This window comes from Corvus hawaiiensis, chromosome 1 (assembly GCF_020740725.1).
Source record: "Corvus hawaiiensis isolate bCorHaw1 chromosome 1, bCorHaw1.pri.cur, whole genome shotgun sequence".
NCBI lineage: Eukaryota > Metazoa > Chordata > Aves > Passeriformes > Corvidae > Corvus > Corvus hawaiiensis.
In genome coordinates, this window is record NC_063213.1 from 37,967,876 (window position 1) to 37,989,540 (window position 21,665).

Here is a 21,665-nt window from a genome sequence, read left to right on the forward strand (position 1 = left end):
CAACTGAAGCCTTCTAGAAGGTGTAAATGAGTAACACATTTAGTTTCTTTTATTAATGTATTACAGCATGTCCCATGATTAAATACTACTACAAGTGGGTTGTCCAAGCAATTTCACAATACTTGGAACAGTCAGAGCTCCAGATGCAATCTTGGCTTTTTTTGGGAGTCAGTCCAAAGAAGGAGAAAAACAAATTCCAAAAGAAAGCAAACTGATTTCCATACTATAAGCATGTGCTGAAATTTTTTCTGGAAATGCCCTCAGCCACCTGGGAGTATAGATTTGGATTAAATGAGTTAACCTGTTCTCAAGTGACACTTCACATATATTAATGATCAAAAATTTGACATGATTTTCTGAAAGATATATCCTGGACTATAGTTCAACATTACAATACTGCTTCAAAATAAAAACAATAAGATTTATTTATACTTAGGTGTTTTCGTATTCTTTGGCTTGATGATCTGAACAGGTTAATGGTTTTAAAAAAAGAAAGATGTCTTGGCCATAAACCAGTGTCTTCTGTTTTGATGACAATTCATTTGCTGTATAATTAACTTCATGAGTGAATCCTGTGTTATTTTGAAGTTGCATGTAAAAATATACCTGATTCAGTTCTGTAATGCCATGACATTTAGGGCATTTTTTGTCTCTTGATGTTTAACTATTTAACAAAATTGTATTAAATATGACCGATGTACATTGTTGTGCAGAAAGACTGTAAATGCTCCAGAAGTGACACAGACTTTCTAAAAAGGGGGTGGAGGTTTTCCCTAACTTGGAATTCTAAGATGTAATATCAGTAGTCTTTATTTCTTCATCTGCAGAGATGGAGCAAAACATAAGTATCACAAAGCTGACAGCTTAAGATGTTAAGACAAGAATGTTCCAATATCAAATAACATTAAAATACCTAGGTGTGGATTTTTTTTTTTGGTCAAGTCAGTCTGTGGTGAAATGGCTCATTAAATGAAGTTAGTTCTGAGTTTTTTGTTCTGTGTCCTTATGAGTGATTCTTTGTGACAAATCAGTGTTACCATCTTCATTTCTGGATGATTTTTTGACTTCTTAGTTGGTACATGAATGTAATTTTTACTTACCATGTTTCACTTTCACATTTTTGCTTCCCTTTCTTCGTTTATAGTCTGCCACATTTATACTAATTCTGAAGTGACTGCATTTTCAAATTCTTTTTTTGTTTGTTTGCTATGAGTAAATACACACATACAAATATTTGTGGTCCCAGCAGCCTCTTTCCCAAACATTTATCTGCATTATTTTTCTGTTAGATTTGCTGGCCTTTTGACAGAGCCTTTGCCTACAGACCCCATTACCTTCTTACATCATTTGTCAGTATGTATGGCTTAAATAGAAGCAATGTAAAGCTCATTATATAATAGAACTCATGTTTGTGGGTAGTTCTTTTGTTTGGCATAAACTGAGGTTACATTTTACTATAATTTTTTTTTTTTAACAGATTTGCATGGCAATTCTTAGGACATACATTAGTATCAAAGAATCAGGTCTCCTAAAACGTGCAGGTATGGTATAGTAGTAGCTGCTGATGTATCTTTGATACTTAGCTTATTTAAAGCAAATTAAATAGTCTGTTAAGAGAGAAATGGTTGCCTCTTCAGTAGTGAATAAAAAGTTCTTACTTCAAATGAAAGAATACATTCAATCCCTCCGTTTTCATGGTTCAGTTTCCCAGTAAGGCTAGAAATTTACATATGCACTTGCCTGGGGAGGTTGTTAGAAATCTTACTTCCACATAAAATGAACCTAACCTGACTGTAACTAGACTTGGGAGTAGAAATATTTAAATGGGGCAGGGAGGAGGTTTAAAAGAACCCAAATTTTATTAAGGTGCTTTTGAACACCCTGGCCAAACATCAAAAACTGAAAAACTTGAGAATGGAAACTCTTGAAATTAAGTGTTGCTACTGTACCCACCCCAAACAGCTTTAGTTTAGTCCTTACACCATATATGCGAACAATTTTGATTAACGCATTTTAGGGACTGCAGTTCGTTCAGATCCTTCTGAGCCTTTGAGTTCAGTCAGAAAGGGCTTTTATTTTGTTTCTACTCTGAAGAGTGATTCCTTTTATACCGGTCCTGAGCATTCTTTTAAGTTTTTGAAAGCTTCTTAGAGTGTAGCAGAATGAGAACGGGGAATTCAGTTGCACCCTGTGCTGCAATGTTCCTGTGCTGAGCACATGAGTGTTTTAGCGTGGGTAACACTGGCTACCAGCAGGCTATAGGATGTGTTTATCAAGGAAGGGTAGCACTGGAACAGGTTCTAAGAGCATCCACTGTAACACTGCACTTCACTTCCTAGAGCTTCCTGTCTGGAAAGGCCTTACTACCTTGGTGCACATACCAAATCTGGCGGGGGTTTGTGCATTCTTCTTGTGCTGCACCAATTCAGCTAAGCTTTCTTGGAACCTTCAGGGCTTACAGTGCTCAGTTCAGCGATACAACATATTTCAGAATAGTCAGTCTGGTTCTGGTAAGGTTAACACTGTATTCAGACTGGATCCTTTCACCCATATTTCTCCATATCCCTGTCCCTAAGATTTTGGACAATTAAGTGTTGTTACACTGTCTCTAAAACTTAAGGAAATAACTTGTTTAAATAGTTGGCATCAGTTAACCCCAAAGTGAAATTCAATTTAATTGCTTTTGCAGTCCAAATATTTGTGCAGTACTACAAAGAAGTTACTCCTGGTGCAGATTTTGCTTCTGAAGTGCTGAATGGTCTTCTTGTTTCATTGCTCAACAACTGTTTGTTGCAGGAAGTATTTCAGATATTGAATGCAATTGTACAGATCAAGACACTGGTAGGTGACTTTGTAGTATTTTTTAAACCTTAGTTTCATGATTTTAGTTTTTTGAGTACTATGCCATTTGTAGTAATAGGTTTGTTTTTACTCTGGTACTCAAATCTTGGGTGAGGGGAGTAATTCAGAATACCCTATTATAAAATCTCTAAGCTTTGTAATTGAACAGAGTTGCAAAACTGATTGTGCTTTTTTTGTCTATATTAGCCAGCTGTAGATGTTCTTCTGAAAGTTTTTGAGCACGTGGCTTCTTTGAATATAAGAAAAGCTGTGCCTGCATTAATCAGTACCTTTTGTAAGGTATGAGTTTTGTTTGTTCTACTGCTGCTTGTTGGAATTTCTGAAATACGTTGCCTGTTTTAAAACTCAAACATATCAATTGAAAAAACAATACTGAAATAATATTAAATGTGTTACTATGAGAAGCTGAATTTGTGGTATCAGTTTTCATTTATTCCTTCGTTTTTCAGTGAGTTTCACTGTGATTTTTCCCAGTGTTGTTTGCCACTTACTTCTGAAGATATGTTAAGTCATCACAATTTCTTGTATACTTACTTTTCTTACTTTGTTTGATATTACAGCTCATTGATGCTGGTATGTACCTTGAGTTAGAACATTTTGACTACATTATTAAGTTACTCCACCAATTGCAAGTTTCCAGTTGGGAAATGAGTTCTGTTTTGAACATAAAATCCAGGTATGTCTTTAAGGAGCTGTTCTAGTTATAGCTGTCTAGTTCCTTCTTCAGCATCTATTTTTATAAATTTATGTGAAATCTGTAAGATGTTTTGGATGAAAATACTATCATATCATGCCTAATTGTATTTTAAAGCACTGTCAATCTGCTGTGTTTCAAAGATCAAGGATTGTTAAATCAAAACTTAGATTCTGACCTCAATTATTAGTTTTTTCCGTATCAGTCATCATTGTACAATCTGCTGCCAGCTGTGATCCAAGTTTATATAGCTAGCCAAATTAGAAATATCATGGTTTAATGTATCATTTAGGCCCACATAAGCAAACAGTATTTCGAGGCATAAGAATATTAGTTATAATATGAAGTAGTTTTCTAGTTTCCTTTACAATGTGACTACATAAACATTTGTGCCAACACTGCTAGGGAGGAGGGTCATTTTTTGAGTACTGCTGGAATATGCTGGGCAAAATGTCGAATCTGTTCCAAAACTGCTGGTACTTCCCATTGCTTGAACAAGATTGGATCCTTTTTCTTTTTTGTATCATCTGCATCATACACACACACACACACACACACACACACAAAGTTGAGAAACTAAATTTTGATTCATAAACATACTTTTAATTCTTAGAGCAAACCAAACATGCAACCTCTGCTGTCTGAAAACAAGTCACCACAGTTCCAACTGAAAGCACTGTAGAAATTACTTGCTGCTTTTGCATACTCTTCTCATACAGTACCTTCAGCCATGGATCTCAGTGTTTTACTAGTGCAACCTACCACACACATTGGAGGTAATTTTTATCACTTCTTTTATCAGGAATCTGCTTCACAAAGGCATGACCTCTTGCAGGTTGCCTCAGTATGTACGTGTGTTCAGCCGAAGGTGAGAAATGATCTGTATCTATGAAGACTGAGCAGCTGTGCTGCTTCAGCTACATGTGTTGGCACATTCTTGTGTAGGTTATGTATCTCTTCATGATAGCATCTCACTGGGAAGATGAATCCATTGTTTCAGTAGCAGCACCAGAATGAAGTGTTGTGCTCCTAGGTACTTGAAGGTAGCACTTGTCATTTTATGTCAGACATACAGACAACGCAGTTCTGCATTTACTTGGTGGACTGCAAGTCTTATTTGTACCTTTTCAGTTACATTCCTGCTGAGGGAAGGGAATATATTCTGTGAAAATAGCTCTGCTCAGTTACTTGTTTAATACGTGCGCTAACTTCCCTTGGCAAGATTTTAAATGAGTGTTTTCAGTGTGCATTACACATTTGTGTAATGTGAAGCAAATAGGATCAAAAATCACATCAGTTCATTGTTCATATGTTATAATTTGCTGTTCACCTTCTGCTAGTTCAATAGGATGTGTTAAAATTTAAGTGTTCTTTTTTTTTCATTTGGAAGAATTAAGGAAAGATATTTTGAAAAGACATGGATTTTTGACTTCAATTTGGCAGTGGCTGAAATTCAGGTACAGTACGTGCATTCTTCATTACTTCTTTTAAACCTACAAGATATAGCAATTTCTACACCTTTTTAAATTAGTGGGCTTTATTGTTAAGTATAGTGAGCTTATAGACAAAATACATCTATGCAAAGCCATGTTTGGGAAGGCTTTGCATTGGGAAGGCTTTTTCATGCAGGAGAAAACTCTCAAGGGCCTTTCTGTAATGTCAGTATTTCAATTTACATACTTGTAGTTTTTATCTTCGTTTTGCATCAAATTCAAAGATTTTGTAACTTCAGGTATTTATTTCCTCTGCTTTACATTTGTTGTGCTTGTAATTGGTAGTGGTACATCATTCACCAAAAATTTATTTAATACCTTATTTAGCAGATAGAATTCATATCTAGTATAAAAAAACATAATTGTAAAAGCTGCAATTGACAACATTGAGCAGGTAATTTAAAGAATAAGAAAATATTTTGAAACATTATTTGGACACTTGTGTCTTTCCTATTCAAGGTCAGATTACTCATTATGCACAGTTGTAATATAATTTACATATTATCACACATACTGTGCAGATCCAGAGATTGAAATATAAAAAGGGAAAAAAACGGACTGATTTTTTACTCCTTTAACACCGAAGTCATCAAGTGATCTGGGAAGCAAAAGACTAATTCATATAGAAAATAGCCATAAATTCAGCATGCATCATGGGAAAAAAAACCCAAACCTGTATAAATGTGAGTTCCTAAATAGGATGAATAAGTTTTGAGCTTTCTCAATTGGGGTCATGACATGAAAAAAGGAATTTAATTTTTTGAGGGACAGAAGTAATTAGCAGTCCATGAAAGTTTGGCAACATGTAACTGCCATATGAACATGAAGGTTCTTGGCAGTAGCGTTTCATCTCCATTTTTTTCTTCTTTAAGTCCTATCCCAGGTACATATCTCAAATTTCAATGTATTTTCTGTTTGGTTTTCTGGAAACAGGTTTACTTACATTTATCCTTTGCCTTCTTTACAGCATTGCAAGGAGAAAAGGGATTGGTCCAAGATGGGAGCTTTGTATCTTAATGCAAGAACTGGATGTGAACATTTTGATGATCTTCAGAAATTATTTTTATCTATGGCTGAAATTCTAACCAAAGATTCTGAGACAGACAGACCAGGAGTCCCTTTTTGCGATTTTGCTGATGCAGGTAAAATTAAGATGCAAGAAGTGCTTTTTGTAGAGTTTTTAAAAGATATTAGAAATCAATTCATATCGTTTTCTGATTATTAGTTAATTTTATGTTACAATATTCTGAATGTTTTGAGGTGCAAATACAATCAACTGTAGTGTTCAGAAGAAGCTATTTTCCAGTAGAAGTAAAGTGCATAGTTGCTTACACTTAAAGTCAAGGAAGGCACTGAAGGAGGAACAGTAGTTTTGTGAAATCAAAAAGAGAACCCAGAATTCATGGTCTTTTAATAAAAATGGTCTATGCTCAGGACAAAGGCAAATGTGTTTAAGTATTGTCATGTGAAGTGTCACACTGTGTTAATAGCATAAACAAACTTCAGTGCTGTAAATATATATATAGCTATGTATTTTAAAACACATTGAACAGGTTACATCATGTATACAATTTGTACTTCTTTTTTAGTAAGTTGGATTTTTAGAATTATTTTATTCTCTAAAGAACCAATGGTTTCTGCAAGGGCTGGGTGCTCAAGAACCCAATGTTTTAATAGTTGTGGCAGGTTTTCTTGCCTCTTTGCTCTCTATGTCCCTTCATCTGCATATCTGTATCATTCTTCCTGATAAGTTTGCAGATTGCTGAGGCTTGGTGAAGTGTTAGTGGGATATTAAATCATTTTATAAAGGATTACTTAGATATTTTTCAACCTGTGTTATCTACTAAAACATAGTGAATATTTATTCCAGATATGTGACATATGCTTTCTGACCACAGACTTTCGTATTATAAAAAAGCCGTCAGAGCTTCCAGTCGGGACACAGAGAGAAGATTTTGTCAGAGCTTGGGACTTAGTCTGCCTTCCCTAGAGCAGTGGTCTCCTAACTGATAAGCATCTCCATCAGTAAAAAATTTTTGAGCACCCACAGTTTATTTATTTATATATTATATACAAGTGCTACTACACCAACGTATTAAATTCATTATAAACCATACATAAAAATAGGAATTACAAATAAGAGATAAATATTAAATAAACACTACATTTTAAAGTATTTTACTTATTTTTATTTTCAAATAGTACAAAAAAAATTTCCTTCCCACAGCTGAACGGATTGTTGTGCTCACACCCTACTTTGAGACCACTGCTCTGAAATACTAACAGTGCTTCCAAAGAGGTTGTGATTACTTAGTTCTGCAATTACCAAAATTTCTTTGTGGTGTCAGAAAATGTAAAGCTTACTTTACAAATAATGATGTTATTACATTATGCCATTACATGTCCAAGCATTTTGTGGATGACTTAGACTGCTATGGAATATTGTCTGAAAAAACTATAGTTATTTACCCTACTTCTGGTGTTAAGACTTAGGAAGTTGCTACTTTCAATGGAAAATATTTCAGAACATGTATTTAGTATTTTCACAATGACTGTGTTTTTGAAATGTGTGATTTCTTTAAAACTGCATTTACATGTTAAAAAAAAGAAGATTAAAAAGCCTTTTTGTTCTTCCTTCCAGTAATGAAAAATTCACACCATAATGAAGCAGACAGACTTTTCATTGGAAGGACTGGGATAAGCGTAATGTATTCGTATCACAAAGTACTGCAGTGGGTAAAGGTATGCAGGGCTAGAGGAACCTGTCTGGAAGAAAAAGAATTAGTTATTTCTCTTCTGGATATTAAACAATGTTTCTCTAGTGGAATGACTGGGTGTGCCACCTGCCTCCCAGTTGTCTTACTACTTCCTAATTGTCCAGCTGGACCGAAGCATTTTATTATGCCTTTCTGAGCAGTGGTCTTCTACATCATAGCCCATCATAACTTGTTCTTGCAACTTAGAAACTGATTGCTCGTGTTCATCTTGTGATTTTTCTGAGCTGAGGTTGAACAAAGAGACGGGTCTTCCTGAAATTCTGGGGTGAGGTGCTGATGGGATTGTTTCCCAGAAATGTCACTTTCTTCCACCTGGCAATCATGCCGCATTCTGAGATCTCCAACTCAAGTGATATTTAGAGAAGTTTGGGCTATTTCCTGCACTTGGTGCTTCTGCATCTGACCTCAAATGGAACAGATTAAGGCCAGGAAGACAGAAGAGCAACATATCAAGGCTGCACTTGATGAACTGCTTATTCTCCAGAACACTGCTGGAAGTGCTTTTCTTCCACTGAATCTAAGTTCTGTGAATCTTGCAAAACTCAGACATCACAAAGAAATACCTTTGCAATCATATCTTTGCTGTCAAATACTACACAGGGCCAGGGCTAAGAGAATAGACTTTTGACTGGATGTTTTACATTCCTTAGGCCTCAGGCAGTATTGGTCATAATTCCACTGCAGCAAGATCCATTTCAATGTTAAATTTGTCTTTTTCTTCCTGGAAGGAGCCAGTGCGTACCAAACCAGATCTCTTACAGAAAGCAACATGACAAGTGACAGCATAAGAAATTATATAAACCACCAGTGATTTTAGAGTGTGTTTTGGTCAGTGATCACATTCTGAACTTGGGCCTGATCCTTTCAGCTACTAATTATGCTGTACTGGGATGTTCCTCATCCCATATTAGATGATTTCTACCATGAATTTTTATGAATGGAAGCAAATGCTCTCATCCCCTTTTGTCTCTTGAGGTTTTGGGTTGGCTTTTTTGTGAGTTATCATCAGGGAACCCTTTCTGGTTCGCATCAAGGAATTAAATTGTCTTTTGTACGATTGTCTCTAGGGGATGACCTTCAGGAATTCTGTTATGTAAAAAACCTGTGCAGTGCTCAGTCTGTTTCCAGGATCAAACCGAGTCCCAGGAGATATTTGATAGAGGGGCTTAGTCTAGCAGCACGATACCTGTTCTGATGAATCATTAATTTTGCAGCATTGGCTTCTTGAGTTGAGTGGTCTTTGGCAGGTCCCTATCAAGCTACAGCACAGTGTGGTACTGTTTAAGAGTAAAAGGAAGGAGAGAGGGTCTTTACATTAGCAGTTTACTAATACTGCGCTAGAACTTTTTAGGCGTTTTTGTTCCACAAAACTTAGCAGTTAGAACAGTTAAGATACTCCTGACCACAGAAGAGAGAATCTAAATTCTTGGCATTGAGGTGTGGTAGTGCTCACATGCCCACTGAGGAATTTAGTTTGGCTTGGGGTTTGGCTGTCTTCTTCAGCATATGTTTGTGTGCCTTCACAGCTGTTTTCCAGATCCATCTTAAGGGAGAGCCTGATCTTGGATTGCACAGCTCCTGACATTTCAAGGAGATTCATTTTCATGTCCTAATTTCAGAGGTGCAAGGTGTGAAAAGCATGTGTAGTGTCATTCTTGTACAACATGAGTTACTAAAAGTAGATGCTTCTTATGATACTATGATTTCTTTCATGTCTAGAGCAAAAGATCTTTGTTTCTTTGAGAGTATTTTGTTAGGCCTCAAACCTGCTTCTTAAGAGATAACTGACAAGATCCTCGAACAGTGTTGTAGACAACCTGTGTTGACCATATCAGAGTGTGAATGAGGCTCTGCTCTGAATGATTTTTATCAGAACTGGCAGATCCCAAATTGATCCCTGCTTCAGGGAGCTGTCATTCTTACCTCTCTCTACCAGTTGCACTCCATTATGTGTATCAGATAAATCCCTAATCCTGTGGTTATGGGCTAGTATCAACTTGATACCGTGTCTTTCTTGCTCCAGACGTGGTCCAGAAAGTAAGGTAGTAATGGCTTTGCTCTTCCTGCTCTGCCCAAATTAATTTTGGCTTTAGGACATGCCTTGTGCTGTTTTATGAATATGTTGGACTGCCTGAAACTCTAAATGTTTTTCCTTCAAGAATGTCAAACCCCTTTATTGCAGCGCTTTGGTGATTAGTGGCTCTTGGGGGTAAAATATGTATGCTCCTTGGTCCTGAAGAGAATATTCTTTGTAAGAGGCAAGGAAAGTTCATAGAACAGATGTACTTCAAAAAAACATGCAACATGAATATGTCTTGTATGGAGACAGCTCTTCAAGCAACTCTAGACTGCTTTCTGGATATTTACTTGTAGAGAATTCTGTAACATCAGTGCTCCTTTGGCAGCTGTTTCATCCACTTCCTATTTCAGCTTTTTCTTGAAAGACATTGCTATGGTTTATTTTTACTCAGCTTTTTAGTATTTCAGAGAATTGGTCAGAGGTTCTAGTCCAGTTAAGGATCTCATTCCACAACTGCATTTTAATTGAGTGCCCTTCCTTTAAGGATCATTTTTCTGCTTATAGCTGCATACTTTCCATCTTTCTATAAAGACCACTTCCTAGTGGCCCCTTCTTTTCCAGAAGGGTGGAATAGACACAGATCGTCCTTAATTTTATATTTCATTTCTGGTTTGCCCTTAAATTTCAAGTTTCACCTGAGTCTTTCTGGTATGTAATTTTCCCCTTCAGCCACATACATCTGTAGTTTAATGGGTTCTTTACACCTTAGATGTTAACTGAAGTTAATGTTCGTATTTTTTATGGGTTATGCTGAAATAAATGATCGCAGATACCTGTAGGCCTTCAAAAGAGTCCAATTTTGAGCACATACCAGTTCATAGTGTATATGTACATAGGCATAAAGCATTTTTAAAAAATGAGCTTATTAATAAGTAACTCTGTCAACTTCTCTGTTCTCCTAAACCTCTCTTTCCCTCTGCCTCCATGGCCCTTGCTCTGCCACCACAGTGCATGCTAACACACAACCACAGTTTTTAATAAGCCACCTCCTCATTGATGCACCCACTAAGCAAGAGCTGAAACACATCTGGTTTGGAGTTTTGTCTTTGTTCCTTGACTAGCAAGGTGCAGCCAGGCAGGACAAGTATTGAATTCTGCCTGGCCCTGCTCTGCTGGAGACATGATTTTGATACCTCACCTTGACTCAATCATCCTCTTTTTTAGATTCAGATCTTAATTGAGACTGCTACTTTTCTTCCATTTTTGACTGAAAGGGACAGCCAAAAAGTTAAGATGAAGTTTCTCTAGAAAACCAGTCTAAATATCAATCTGGAATCCAGTGATAAAGTTGTTGGTTCTTACAGTGTTGGCCGGTTAGGCCCAGCTTCTTCCAGTTTATTGTCCTGCTGCATACAATCATCAGTGTTTCCTTTGACTTATGCTGGAGTAATTATTTCAGTTTAACAATTACATCTCTGCTGCAAAATGGAAATTCTCTGTATGATATTTTAGAATTTCGTAGATTGTGTAGTACTGAATGGAATCAAAATTAAAAATATTAATAAACCAAAGTAAGCAAATACAAATTAATTACAAAGTATATAATGTCAGTACAGTATTTTTAATATAATAGAAATAATGTTATGGGTAATAGTGTCTTGGGAACTCTTTGACAAGAGGTTGGTAGAGTTTTTTTGTCTACATAGTAAACAAAACTAAACTCTTCATTAGAAGTTTTACTATACTTCACCCCTGACTTAGTTTGGATAACTGAACTGATACCTATAAACATGTAAACTAAATTAAATCTGCTCTATTTTATGTAAATATACTCTGTGTTCATTGATGTCACTGCTTTCTCTGACCTTCCCCCTTTCCCTTCTCCCTCTTATACTAGGGAAGGAAGGTTTTGGATAAACTGCATGAGCTACAGATACATTTTACACTCTTGAAAGGACTTGTAGGTGCAGCAAGGTCAGCATCGAGGTGTCAGATTGTTAATAAAGCTGCAGAAATCTTTCTTCATTCTGGCAATTTGGATGGAGCAACAAGGGTATTGAGAGGTAAGCTTGTCTTACAGTTTTTACTTAAATTTGAACAGTCACATTTGAATTTGTCACTTCTATGACAGATTTCAGATAAAAGTTACAAGTTGGTCTGTGTTACTAAATACAGTTAATAATACTGGGGCAACAAAGGAAATGTGATCCTTCTTACTGGTTAGTATTCTTCTTGAAATGTATAAGAAATATTACAACTAATGCCTGATTTTTTTCAGTTTTCACAGTATTCTGCTATCAACACCATTCTACCCACAAATCTGCCATGAGGGAGGAGTGCAACTTGGAAAATGACCCTGTCCCATGTGTAGTTTTCCTTTGAACCAGGGGGCATTCTGTGTCAAAAAAATTTCTGGCTTGGGTAGAAGCAACATTCCTTTGCACCTCACAGTATCCCCATTTAATATAATTGCTTTAGAACAGTATCATATTTCTGCAATTATTACATACGGCTTCTCGGAATTCTGATTGCTGAAAAGATAAGGAATTCAGAAGCATAAAGAATAAAATGTATGCTATAAAGTGATATTGAGGTTGTAAATTTGCTATTCAGTTTTATAGCTGTACATATATGCATATCTATATATGCCTATCTATATACTGACAGTCCATTTTACTGCAGGGATATTTCACAAAAGGGATGATTTACAATATAAAGGTTCAGAGAATCAGTCTGAGGAGTGTTGGTCATAAGGAACAAATTATTAATAACTCGAGCTGCACTTTCTGTACAATTCAGAAATCTGTGTCATGGTACGGTTTACAGTACATTCTTAATGGTCAAACGTCTCAACATCCAGAAGTTCCAGTTCCTAGAAATAACACTGCACTGTTGTTTGCCACAGAGTCAGAGTGGATCACAGATGCACCGTTGTGGCCCTGTGATAAAATGGACATCCTTAATCGACATAATCTGTTATGTGCAATAGTGCACAAATACTTGAGGAAGAGTTTGTACAGGCAGGCATTTGAAGTTCTGCAGAACTTACCAGGTTTGCAGAAACATTCTGGTAAGTAAAGAAAGAGATTTTATTATTATTTTATTTTAGCTCTGTGTCAAGAGCTAAAAATTTAACAGGTGATTCTCTGCTGTTCTTGTAGTGTTTTCTAGCTAAAATTTGTTGAAGAAGTAAGATGGGTTTATACAGGCCTGTTTCTTTTGTTGTGCTCTGCTGCTCTTGCTGCACATGTGCACACACTTGGATGGATGTGCACACAGACCTGTCCTCTTTTGCTCAGTTACACAGGGCAACAGGAAGTACCCATTAAATTTTTAAGGATCATACACAGTCTATACAGTGAGATAAAATAGGGATATTTTAGTTTTATTTTATCTTAATTTCAGGTGAATGAGGTGAGGATCTTTTTCTTTAACTGAGCTAGCCAGCATAAGTGTCTCTTACATACTATGTCAAGAACCGAGTGCTCTTTCAGGCTCAATTTATCTGACAAATTTTGGATGAGTACTTCAAAATGAGATACAGTTACTTAGGCTCCACTGAGGAAACCTCATCTGATTCCTGTGTGTAGGACTCAGTCTACTGCCAGTTATGCTTTTAGGTATGTTAGGAGAGATTGGTTGGAGGACCTTCTACTTAGAGGATCTAGTTCTTTGAGTTACGAGGTGAATACAAGGCTGCTCAGTCCTGCCAAAAAGGAGACGGTTCAGAGTAAAAGTAGAAGCAGAAAACCAAGGGGATTTTTATTGGTGGAAATCTTAAATCTAGAGATCAGGTGAAGATTGTATTTATAGGCTTGAGCAAGTGAATGTATTTTTATCTGATTCTCTTGGTTTTGGCAGCAAATTATTACTTGAACCTTAACACTTCTCCATCACAATGTGAATGAACTACTGTATGAGAAGACTTTTGATGAATAAAGCATTCATGTTAGTCCAACCTTGTTCCATCTTGCTGATAGAGGCAAAAGTTCTGATTTAGGTACTGATTGATAAAAAATCCTTCAACTAGATTTGCATTTGAATTAATTCAGCTGTTAACGTCCTTAATTTCATTTCAGATATTGTAGATGCTTCTCAATACAGCTGCCTTTTTAACAAGCTGATAAATGCCTGTTTTGAGAACAAGAACCTCGGGGTTTCGTCTTCTGCAGTAGACTTCATGCTTTCCAAAAAAATTGCTATTGATTTTTTTTTACTTAGAAGATTAATCACAGCTTTGGGAAGAAGTTCTTTATGGTATAAAGCTAGGACCTATTACAAAAGTAAGTTGCTTCTTAAACAATATCCTCCCCTTACATTCTTTGGATAATATGCTCATAACAGCTCAGTCTGTTGGGGAGAAATGAGTAAGAAGAAAAACAGTACTTTCTGTGTCACTCTCAGGAATTTATTTGAAACCAAAATACTTACTAGGAAATGGTGAGTTGAAAATAAGAATCAGTGCATACTACCTGGCATGAAATAAATGTAATAATGATAAAATTAGTTTTTACATTCAGTTTCAGAATTTCAGATATGTGAACCCTGAAATGGTTGAAAAGTGCATCATCTTTACTTTCTCTTCTAGGCAGATTAGATTTCCTGATACTTCTAGAAGTATAACCGCTATCTCCATGGTGGTAATATTATTAATATTTAAGATTTGAGAAGTCTGGCTCATTAGTTTATCCTAACTATAAGAAAATTCCTTTCAACTAAAAGCTAATAGTCTGTAATTGTTTTCAGCTCCCCGTTTCTGAGCTAAGTTAATACTGGGTGTGCCACTCTGCCTAGGGTCCTTCCATATTGTCACATTATTTACTGTTTGATTCTGTCTTAGAATTGTTGAGGTTAGCAGACTTCATAAAGAGTCCATCCTTGCTGGGATGGATACTTGGTTTTGTTAACATTAAAATGATTGTTTTTCCTCATCTCTTTTGGGTTTTTTCCCTTGAAATGCTCTATAGGGTTGCTGGGATCACGTGACAGAAGACAGGGGAACAAAGCAGGAGATGCTGTTCTGATGTTCTCTCACTTTAACCATGATTAGCAGCTTCTGTCTGACGTGCCTAAATTGTACTTGTATTATTACACACTTGGTGTCCCCAGACTTCTGACAGAGCTTTTTAATCATAGCTGATAATACTCACTGAAAAAAAAAACAACAAACATTTTACAACAGTGAATATTATGTGTGAATACTGTGTGCTGTGTTCTCAAATCAGGCCATTTCATAGATGAAATAGTAAAATCCATTAGGGATTTGGGTTTTTCCACATTTAGTCACACAGGAGAAAACAGATCTATATTCAGTTTCGGTAATCCTAATTCCTCGTGTTTCCACATTTACTCTCAGATGCTTTATCGCTGGGTTGCTACCCAGAGCTGCAGGGAAATTTATGTCACAAACTTCTGAAGATTCCATCTTACCTGTCTGAAGTTGAGATGCTGTTGACCATTGAAATATTTCTTGTTTCAAATGCCAGTGATATTCAAAGTCTGAGGACTACTAGTCAGACTCTTCAAATAATACTGAAAAGGTTCGTTGTCAGACATGTACCATTTTGATTGTATTTGTTCAGGTGATCATGTAAGTAATAGTTCTTATTTTCCTTATCCTTCCCAAAGAATATATCTCTTAATTTTGTTCCTTGGATAAGTGAGAAGTTTTTTATCTCTTGTTTCCATGTGTATGCTATTGTATGTCTGTTTCCTTAAAGAGTAAGTTCTGCTCTTGCAAAAAATGTAGGCATGTTACTTAGACACAGCCTTGTTCCAAAAGTGATTACATGCCAAAACTGAGTAAACCTTATGGATTCAAGCATGTACATGAATTCTTGCTATATCCGGTTCATTAAATAGTTTGCATTCCTTTACTGAATTTTCCAGCCGAGAGACATTTTTTCACGAAATGTGCTGTGAATATTGCAGAGCTACTTTGCACTGGCGTTAAAGCCTGTTACTTTTCATTACCATTAAATATGTTGAAAATATACTTTCTATAACTTCTTAATTCTTCAGAATAATAATCTAATCTGTCTAGAAATTAACATAATGTTTATTAGTGAAGTGAATACGAGGCATTATTTTAATATTTTTGTAATCTTCCTGCCAGTATAAAGTGTCAGGCAAGTGACACAGGGCCTGTATGATTTCTAATTTGATTGTTAAAATTCCCTTACAGATCTGAAGATCAGACAGTTCAGAATAACAGTGCCTACCATGTGGCAGTGGAGAGGCTGATCCAAGCGGCTCGTTTATCTGATCCAAAGCTTTTTCTTAAGCATATGACAATGAATGTTAATATGGAAGAAGTTTACAGCCTGGAGCATTCATCTGCTCTAAAATGGCTTCATGAGAATATGAAATGGGCTGAGAAGGTCTGGCTGTTTCAGTAGTTATTAAATAGTTCCCACTGTGTTCAAATGGTGCTTTACTGATTTACAGCAAGGTTTCAAACTCAGGTTTTGTTTATAAATACTATATTGATGATAATGCAGATAGTAGCACAGAAAGAGTAATTTTTTCCCTAACTATATAAACTGTCACACTGACTTTATATTTGTTTTGCAATGGCATCACCAGATAATGAGGAAGTTGCAGCCTCAGAACCTACATTCTCTTTTTGTACAAAGAATTAGCACTTAGCTTGTTTCTCCCAGCAGGTAATCAAATAAGTATAGTATAAGCATAGATAAAAGTATAGGTAAGTGGATTGGTTGAGTGCATTTACTGTTCTTGAGTGAGACATTTTTCACATTCATTCATAATCTGTAGAAGTAATACATGTGTTCTTTTGTCTGCCTCTCACAGCAACGTGTGAGGTTACTGTCCTAACTGTTTGCACCTTAGATCTTAATTTCTTTACTCCAAAAGCCCAATGAAAAGCACTGAGAATAAAATAACTTCAAAATCACTTGAGACATGCCTGACTTAGGATACCTTTCTTCACAGAACTGAGAGCCTACACATTGCTCACAGCTGAAGGTTTGCTTGACAATTTAATTAGATATTTATTTGATAAAAATGTAATTAGATAATAGCTTGTGTATGGTTTCACATTTGTATGGATGGATATTTCCACTGAAAAGGAAAACTTGCTTTCTCCCTTGATTGTGCTCGTAGAGAGAGGTCAGTTTGCCCATCTTTTAGGTTCTACTAACTGCACGATGAGATGGAGACTGCCAGCATGCTTGTTCCACCATTCCTGGTTCTGCTTTTTTTCCACCTGAAAATCCTGAACCACATTCAAAGTATGAGTTGCTTAAGGCACACTCTGCAGCCTGAGTAAGAAGAACAAAACATTTACTATCAGAAAACATCCCATGGCAAAACAACACGGCCTCTGTCAAAGCTGATACTTACTGAGCTCACCACTTCTGTAGTGTTGTTAGTTTAGACCTCCAGTACCAACCTTCACAAACCTGCCAATAATACAGCTCTTTTGGTCCTGTTCTCCATCCTTTTTAAAGCCTTTTGTTCTGAACACTTTGGCTCTTTTGGATATAGAAGTTCATGAGTTTTTAGGCTGTTCCATCGTGGATGGTGGCATAGGACCTCAGTGTTTGAAAAATGTCTCTCCTTTGTGGGAGCGTAAGTCTCTTCCCAGTTCCTGCCGCATTATTTCAGGTGTTCTTTGCAGCTCTAAATTATGAAAGCCATCATGATCTTAGTACTGGAGGGTTGTGTGGAGGGTTTTGGTGTCAGTGGTTTTTCTCTTTGGGGGAGGTTGCCACTCCAGTCTTGGGGTTTATGCCATTAATCTGATGTCATGAATCTGATTGTCATTTGTTAGATTCCTGATGTCTTCAGGGCCAGGTCCTGACCTTTTCCAATACCACTTCTCATCCAGTCTGTTTAGGGAGTTGCTGCTGGAAGAGAGAGGATTGAATCTGATGACCGCCAAGATCACTACTTTCCTCCTGTGCCACCTGTACAGAAAAATGCAAGGATAGAGGCTCTTGTCTTTTCACAGGGTATCATTCTTCTGCAGGGATCATCTGCCTACCTTGTAAAAAATGGTAGATTCAGTACCAATGGTACCAGATCGCATTTCTGTAGAAGCCGTTGACCTCAGTCTTAGAGTACAGTTGGCACTGGTTCAAACAAACTTTGGGTTACACCCCTTTGTATTCACAAAGATGGCTCTGCCATTTTTAAGGGTATCCAGGTGGTCAAATCCGACTGGATTCTACTGATTTTGCTTCCCAGTAGCTGAAAGACTGGGTAAGAAGTAATCAGGTTTCAGATGAGGGATCTAAACTGATGCTCTTGCAGCCACTCCAGTGTTAGTGAAAAGAGCAATTTTGGAAGGTTCCAACAAACTAGAACTGGTAGTAAGATACCAAGTAATTTTTCCTAATTACTTCTTGTAAGATCCTTTGTGGCTTAATCTCCCTTGGAATTAGACAGAGGCTGTCTGACCCTCGACTAAATCCCATGTTTCTGTGAGCAATACCCAATGTGGCTAATAGTGTGTTTGACAGACACAGAAGGACAAAATTTTCTTTGTAATCTGTATGGCTTCAAAACTTGGGATGTTCTAGAGACAGCAGAGTTTTTTCCTCTGTAAGTAACCTTGAATTTTCACTTGGATCATCCCCAGAACAAAACTCCAAATGTTACTTTATTTTTCAGACAGAGGTTAATCATTGACCTTCAAGCTTAACTTGGAACTGTGTAAAATTTTTGCAATGTTTTGGCTCCATCTCCTGAGTATCATCTTCAGCTGATAGGATGTAATCTCAGTCATGTTTTATATTAACAAAGCAAGTTGCCCACATCATTGCTCAGAAGTTTTGTTGCAATGGAGGCTTCTGATGTTTCTGCCAATATATTGTTTCTCCCTGTATCCCCATGATAAACCAGTAGGCAATTTAAACAACTTTGATGTTAAGTCCTGTATTTCACGTTTGTGTTCTGCCTGGGTCCACATGAAACACAATGCAAATCTCGTCATTTGGATGTGTATCAAAAGGCCAGAAAGGTTTCTTGAGTAACATTCTCGGTGTTTTGGTAACAGAAATTCCATGTGCCAAACAGGACAAAACTCCAGTGTGGAATGGAAACAAGCCTGGAAAGATGGAAAAAATATCCTGAAGAATAAAGTTAAGTACAACAGAGGCAATGCAGTTTTGCAGAGCCAGCCACTCAGTAGACAATATCCATATTTTTGCTTTCTCCCAGTATAAGTTAAGCTGAAAAAACTTCCATGTTTGACATTAAGCAACTTATTTGATATAATTTTTCATCTAGAAAATAAAATGTATGTTTACCTGTTTGCAGAGAGAGATGGAAAAATGTGCAAATAAAACCTTCCCTGTGCTGTGCTCAGTAGCTTGGAGTAAACAACGCTGTGCTCCTTCAGTATGTTGTTAGATACATGAGAAATTCCCTCTGTGAAAATCTTCAGTTTTCACTGATTACACACTATGCTCTTGGAAAGATTATTTTTGTTGGGTATGGACAGTTTCTTGTAACTAAAACAGAATAATGTGGTTCAGAAGACTTACCACAATTTTATTTCAAAGTATTGATAATTTTGAGAGTTTCAAAATGCAGGATGGAGGTGAGAAGCTGGAAATAGGAGCTTGAAAGTTTTATGGTGTTTTATAAAGAGCAACGAGGGGGAAGGGGAGGAGCATTTTGGAGGAGTTCTTAAGTTGTTAATAAACGTTTTTTATTACTTACATAAAGCATTCAAAATATCTGTGAGTCTGTATTGTCATTAAATTATTTAATTATATTCAGATTCCTGTAATGAATATGCAGGAAAATAGGCAAGCAGCAAAGTAGCTGTGGAGAGTTTAATATCTTGTAAGTACTACAAGAATCTAGAGTAATACGCTGCATGAGGAGGTTAAGAAAGTATGAAATCAGTCAGAGTCTATGCAGTTCTTCACCACACCAGAGCACGCAATGTAGCAAATGCTCATGAATAAATTGGGCTGAAACTCCCAGCTGTGGAGATGGCCAGCTTCCAGCTTTAACTGGAAGTGGAGACTACAGCCAGGGTTACAGGCTGTGCTCAGTTCACTGAAGAATTCAGATGGATGTTAGTGTGGATTTCACTTGAGGAGAAATAGTAAAATGTCTCTGCTGTAGTAGTAGAAGTTTAATTACTAGTCTCAATGCCATACTCCTCAGCTTAGTAAAATTTAGCCACAGTAAAAGCAATTACTCACTTTTTTTGTCCTTTCACATTCTCCAGATGCATCTTGCATCTTTGTGGTTTTAATGGAGGGGTTTTTTGCAAATCCCAGCTCTACATTTTTCAGTCTTAACTCCTGCATAACTTTTTTTTCTAAAATTACTAGAATGATGTGTAGTATCAGAAATGAATGCTGACATGATCATCTCAGAGTTCTAGACCATTGCATGTGATGAGATTGGAGAAACTGATCCTATTTTTTGACCTTCCACAGACCAAGGACCAAAACAGAAACAAACGAGCAAGGAGAAAACAGTTTCAATTGCGACTTGTAGCAACTTAGAATTAAGAATAAAGAATGTTTAAAATCCTCTGTTACGGCATAAGGCATCAAAATACAAACTTTTTCAGATGATAAGTTTATCTGGTATAAAACAAGCTTTGCATTTGGAAATCTATGCCACTCTTGCTAAGTGGGATGTGCCGTGGGTATGGATAGGGAATGTTCTGACTTGATAAAGCCACAGTAGTACTCCCATCAACACAATAAACGTTGAGACTTAGCTAAAAAGCAGGAATTAGTTCCTCTGCCGGGGCAGGAGGGGGGGCTCTGAAAATGTGTACCTTAAGCAGTGGAGCTGGTATCTGGCTGGCACTTGCTGATGACCTCTCCCAATTTATTTCATTCCTCAACGAGTTAAAATAAATTCCAGGTGAAACGAACAGCACACTTTTCTGTTGAATCAATTAAATTTATTTTTTCATTTGCATAATTGTCCAACCAATTTGTTTACATAACTGATTGGCTTCTATGGGGAAGCAAGAAACACACTGCACGTCATAGAAATTACAAAAATCCCCCAAGGGCTGTGAGACTGTTAACTTGTTTTAAAGCTTCACTGAACTACAGATAGTTCCTAAACCTTGTGAGTTCTCTTTTTAACCTTTTCTGGCTGGAAATGCAATAGATCGCATGCAAATAACTCCAATCCCTAACAGTTAATCTCCTTTTGTTCTCAAACACTGGCAGCAATAGACATTTTTGCTCCGAGCTTCCATGTCCCTGTGTCAGCTGCATTTTGACACCAACTACCTTGGAAGAAAAATAGATGTATAAATGTATGTGTACATCGAGCATTACTAACATAAGACAAGTCGTAAGCTGTGTCAGGGGAGGTTTAGGCTGGACGATAGGAAGAGTTTTTTTCACAGAAAGGGTGACTAGACTTATGAATGGGCTGCCTAAAGAGGTGGTGGGGTCACCGTCCCTGGAGGTGTTTAAGGAAAGACTGGATGTGGCACTCAGTGCCATGGTCTAGTGGCCGGGTGGTGTTCAGTCACAGGTTGGACTCGATGATCTCATAGGTCTTTTCCAACCTAAGTGATTCTGTGTAACTCCAGGAAAGAAGCTCTTGCATTCCCCTCGGGACTGCAGAGCTCATGCCTGGTTCTTCGCCTATTTGGTGTTTTCTTTCTGCAGAACAAAAGGAGAGGTGAAGCGCACGCAAGCATTTGGCTAAATTGCTCCCATCATCTCTGCAAAAGGGTAGGCATTTCTTGTGTCGAGTTTTCCCTTCTGTATCCCTGAGGAACCGTTGCAGACGTCCCGGGTCTGACGGCCGCGGCAGCCTCTGGACTGCGCAGGAGTCGCTTCCCTCAGGCGGCCCTG

At 37.1% G+C, this 21,665-nt stretch overlaps 1 protein-coding gene across 3 annotated transcripts in view; it reads left to right on the forward strand.

Annotated features, from left to right (window-relative positions):
* The window catches only part of TOPAZ1 (testis and ovary specific TOPAZ 1), a 44,020-nt gene extending 22,708 nt beyond the window's left edge, over positions 1-21,312 (forward strand). The window contains exons 9-21 of one of the 3 annotated variants that reach the window (XM_048301160.1): positions 1,478-1,541; positions 2,690-2,841; positions 3,049-3,141; positions 3,423-3,538; positions 4,947-5,013; positions 6,017-6,191; positions 7,691-7,791; positions 11,744-11,909; positions 12,752-12,916; positions 13,926-14,129; positions 15,203-15,386; positions 16,031-16,226; positions 18,869-21,312. In XM_048301160.1, coding sequence (XP_048157117.1) covers positions 1,478-1,541; positions 2,690-2,841; positions 3,049-3,141; positions 3,423-3,538; positions 4,947-5,013; positions 6,017-6,191; positions 7,691-7,791; positions 11,744-11,909; positions 12,752-12,916; positions 13,926-14,129; positions 15,203-15,386; positions 16,031-16,226; positions 18,869-18,952 — 1,767 coding nt within the window. In that variant the 3' untranslated portion in view covers positions 18,953-21,312. Of the gene's footprint in view, positions 1-1,477; positions 1,542-2,689; positions 2,842-3,048; positions 3,142-3,422; positions 3,539-4,946; positions 5,014-6,016; positions 6,192-7,690; positions 7,792-11,743; positions 11,910-12,751; positions 12,917-13,925; positions 14,130-15,202; positions 15,387-16,030 lie in introns of all 3 variants that reach the window. The other 2 variants (XM_048301180.1, XM_048301170.1) reach the window with 2 other exon arrangements.
* The last annotated feature ends 353 nt before the right edge of the window (positions 21,313-21,665 follow it).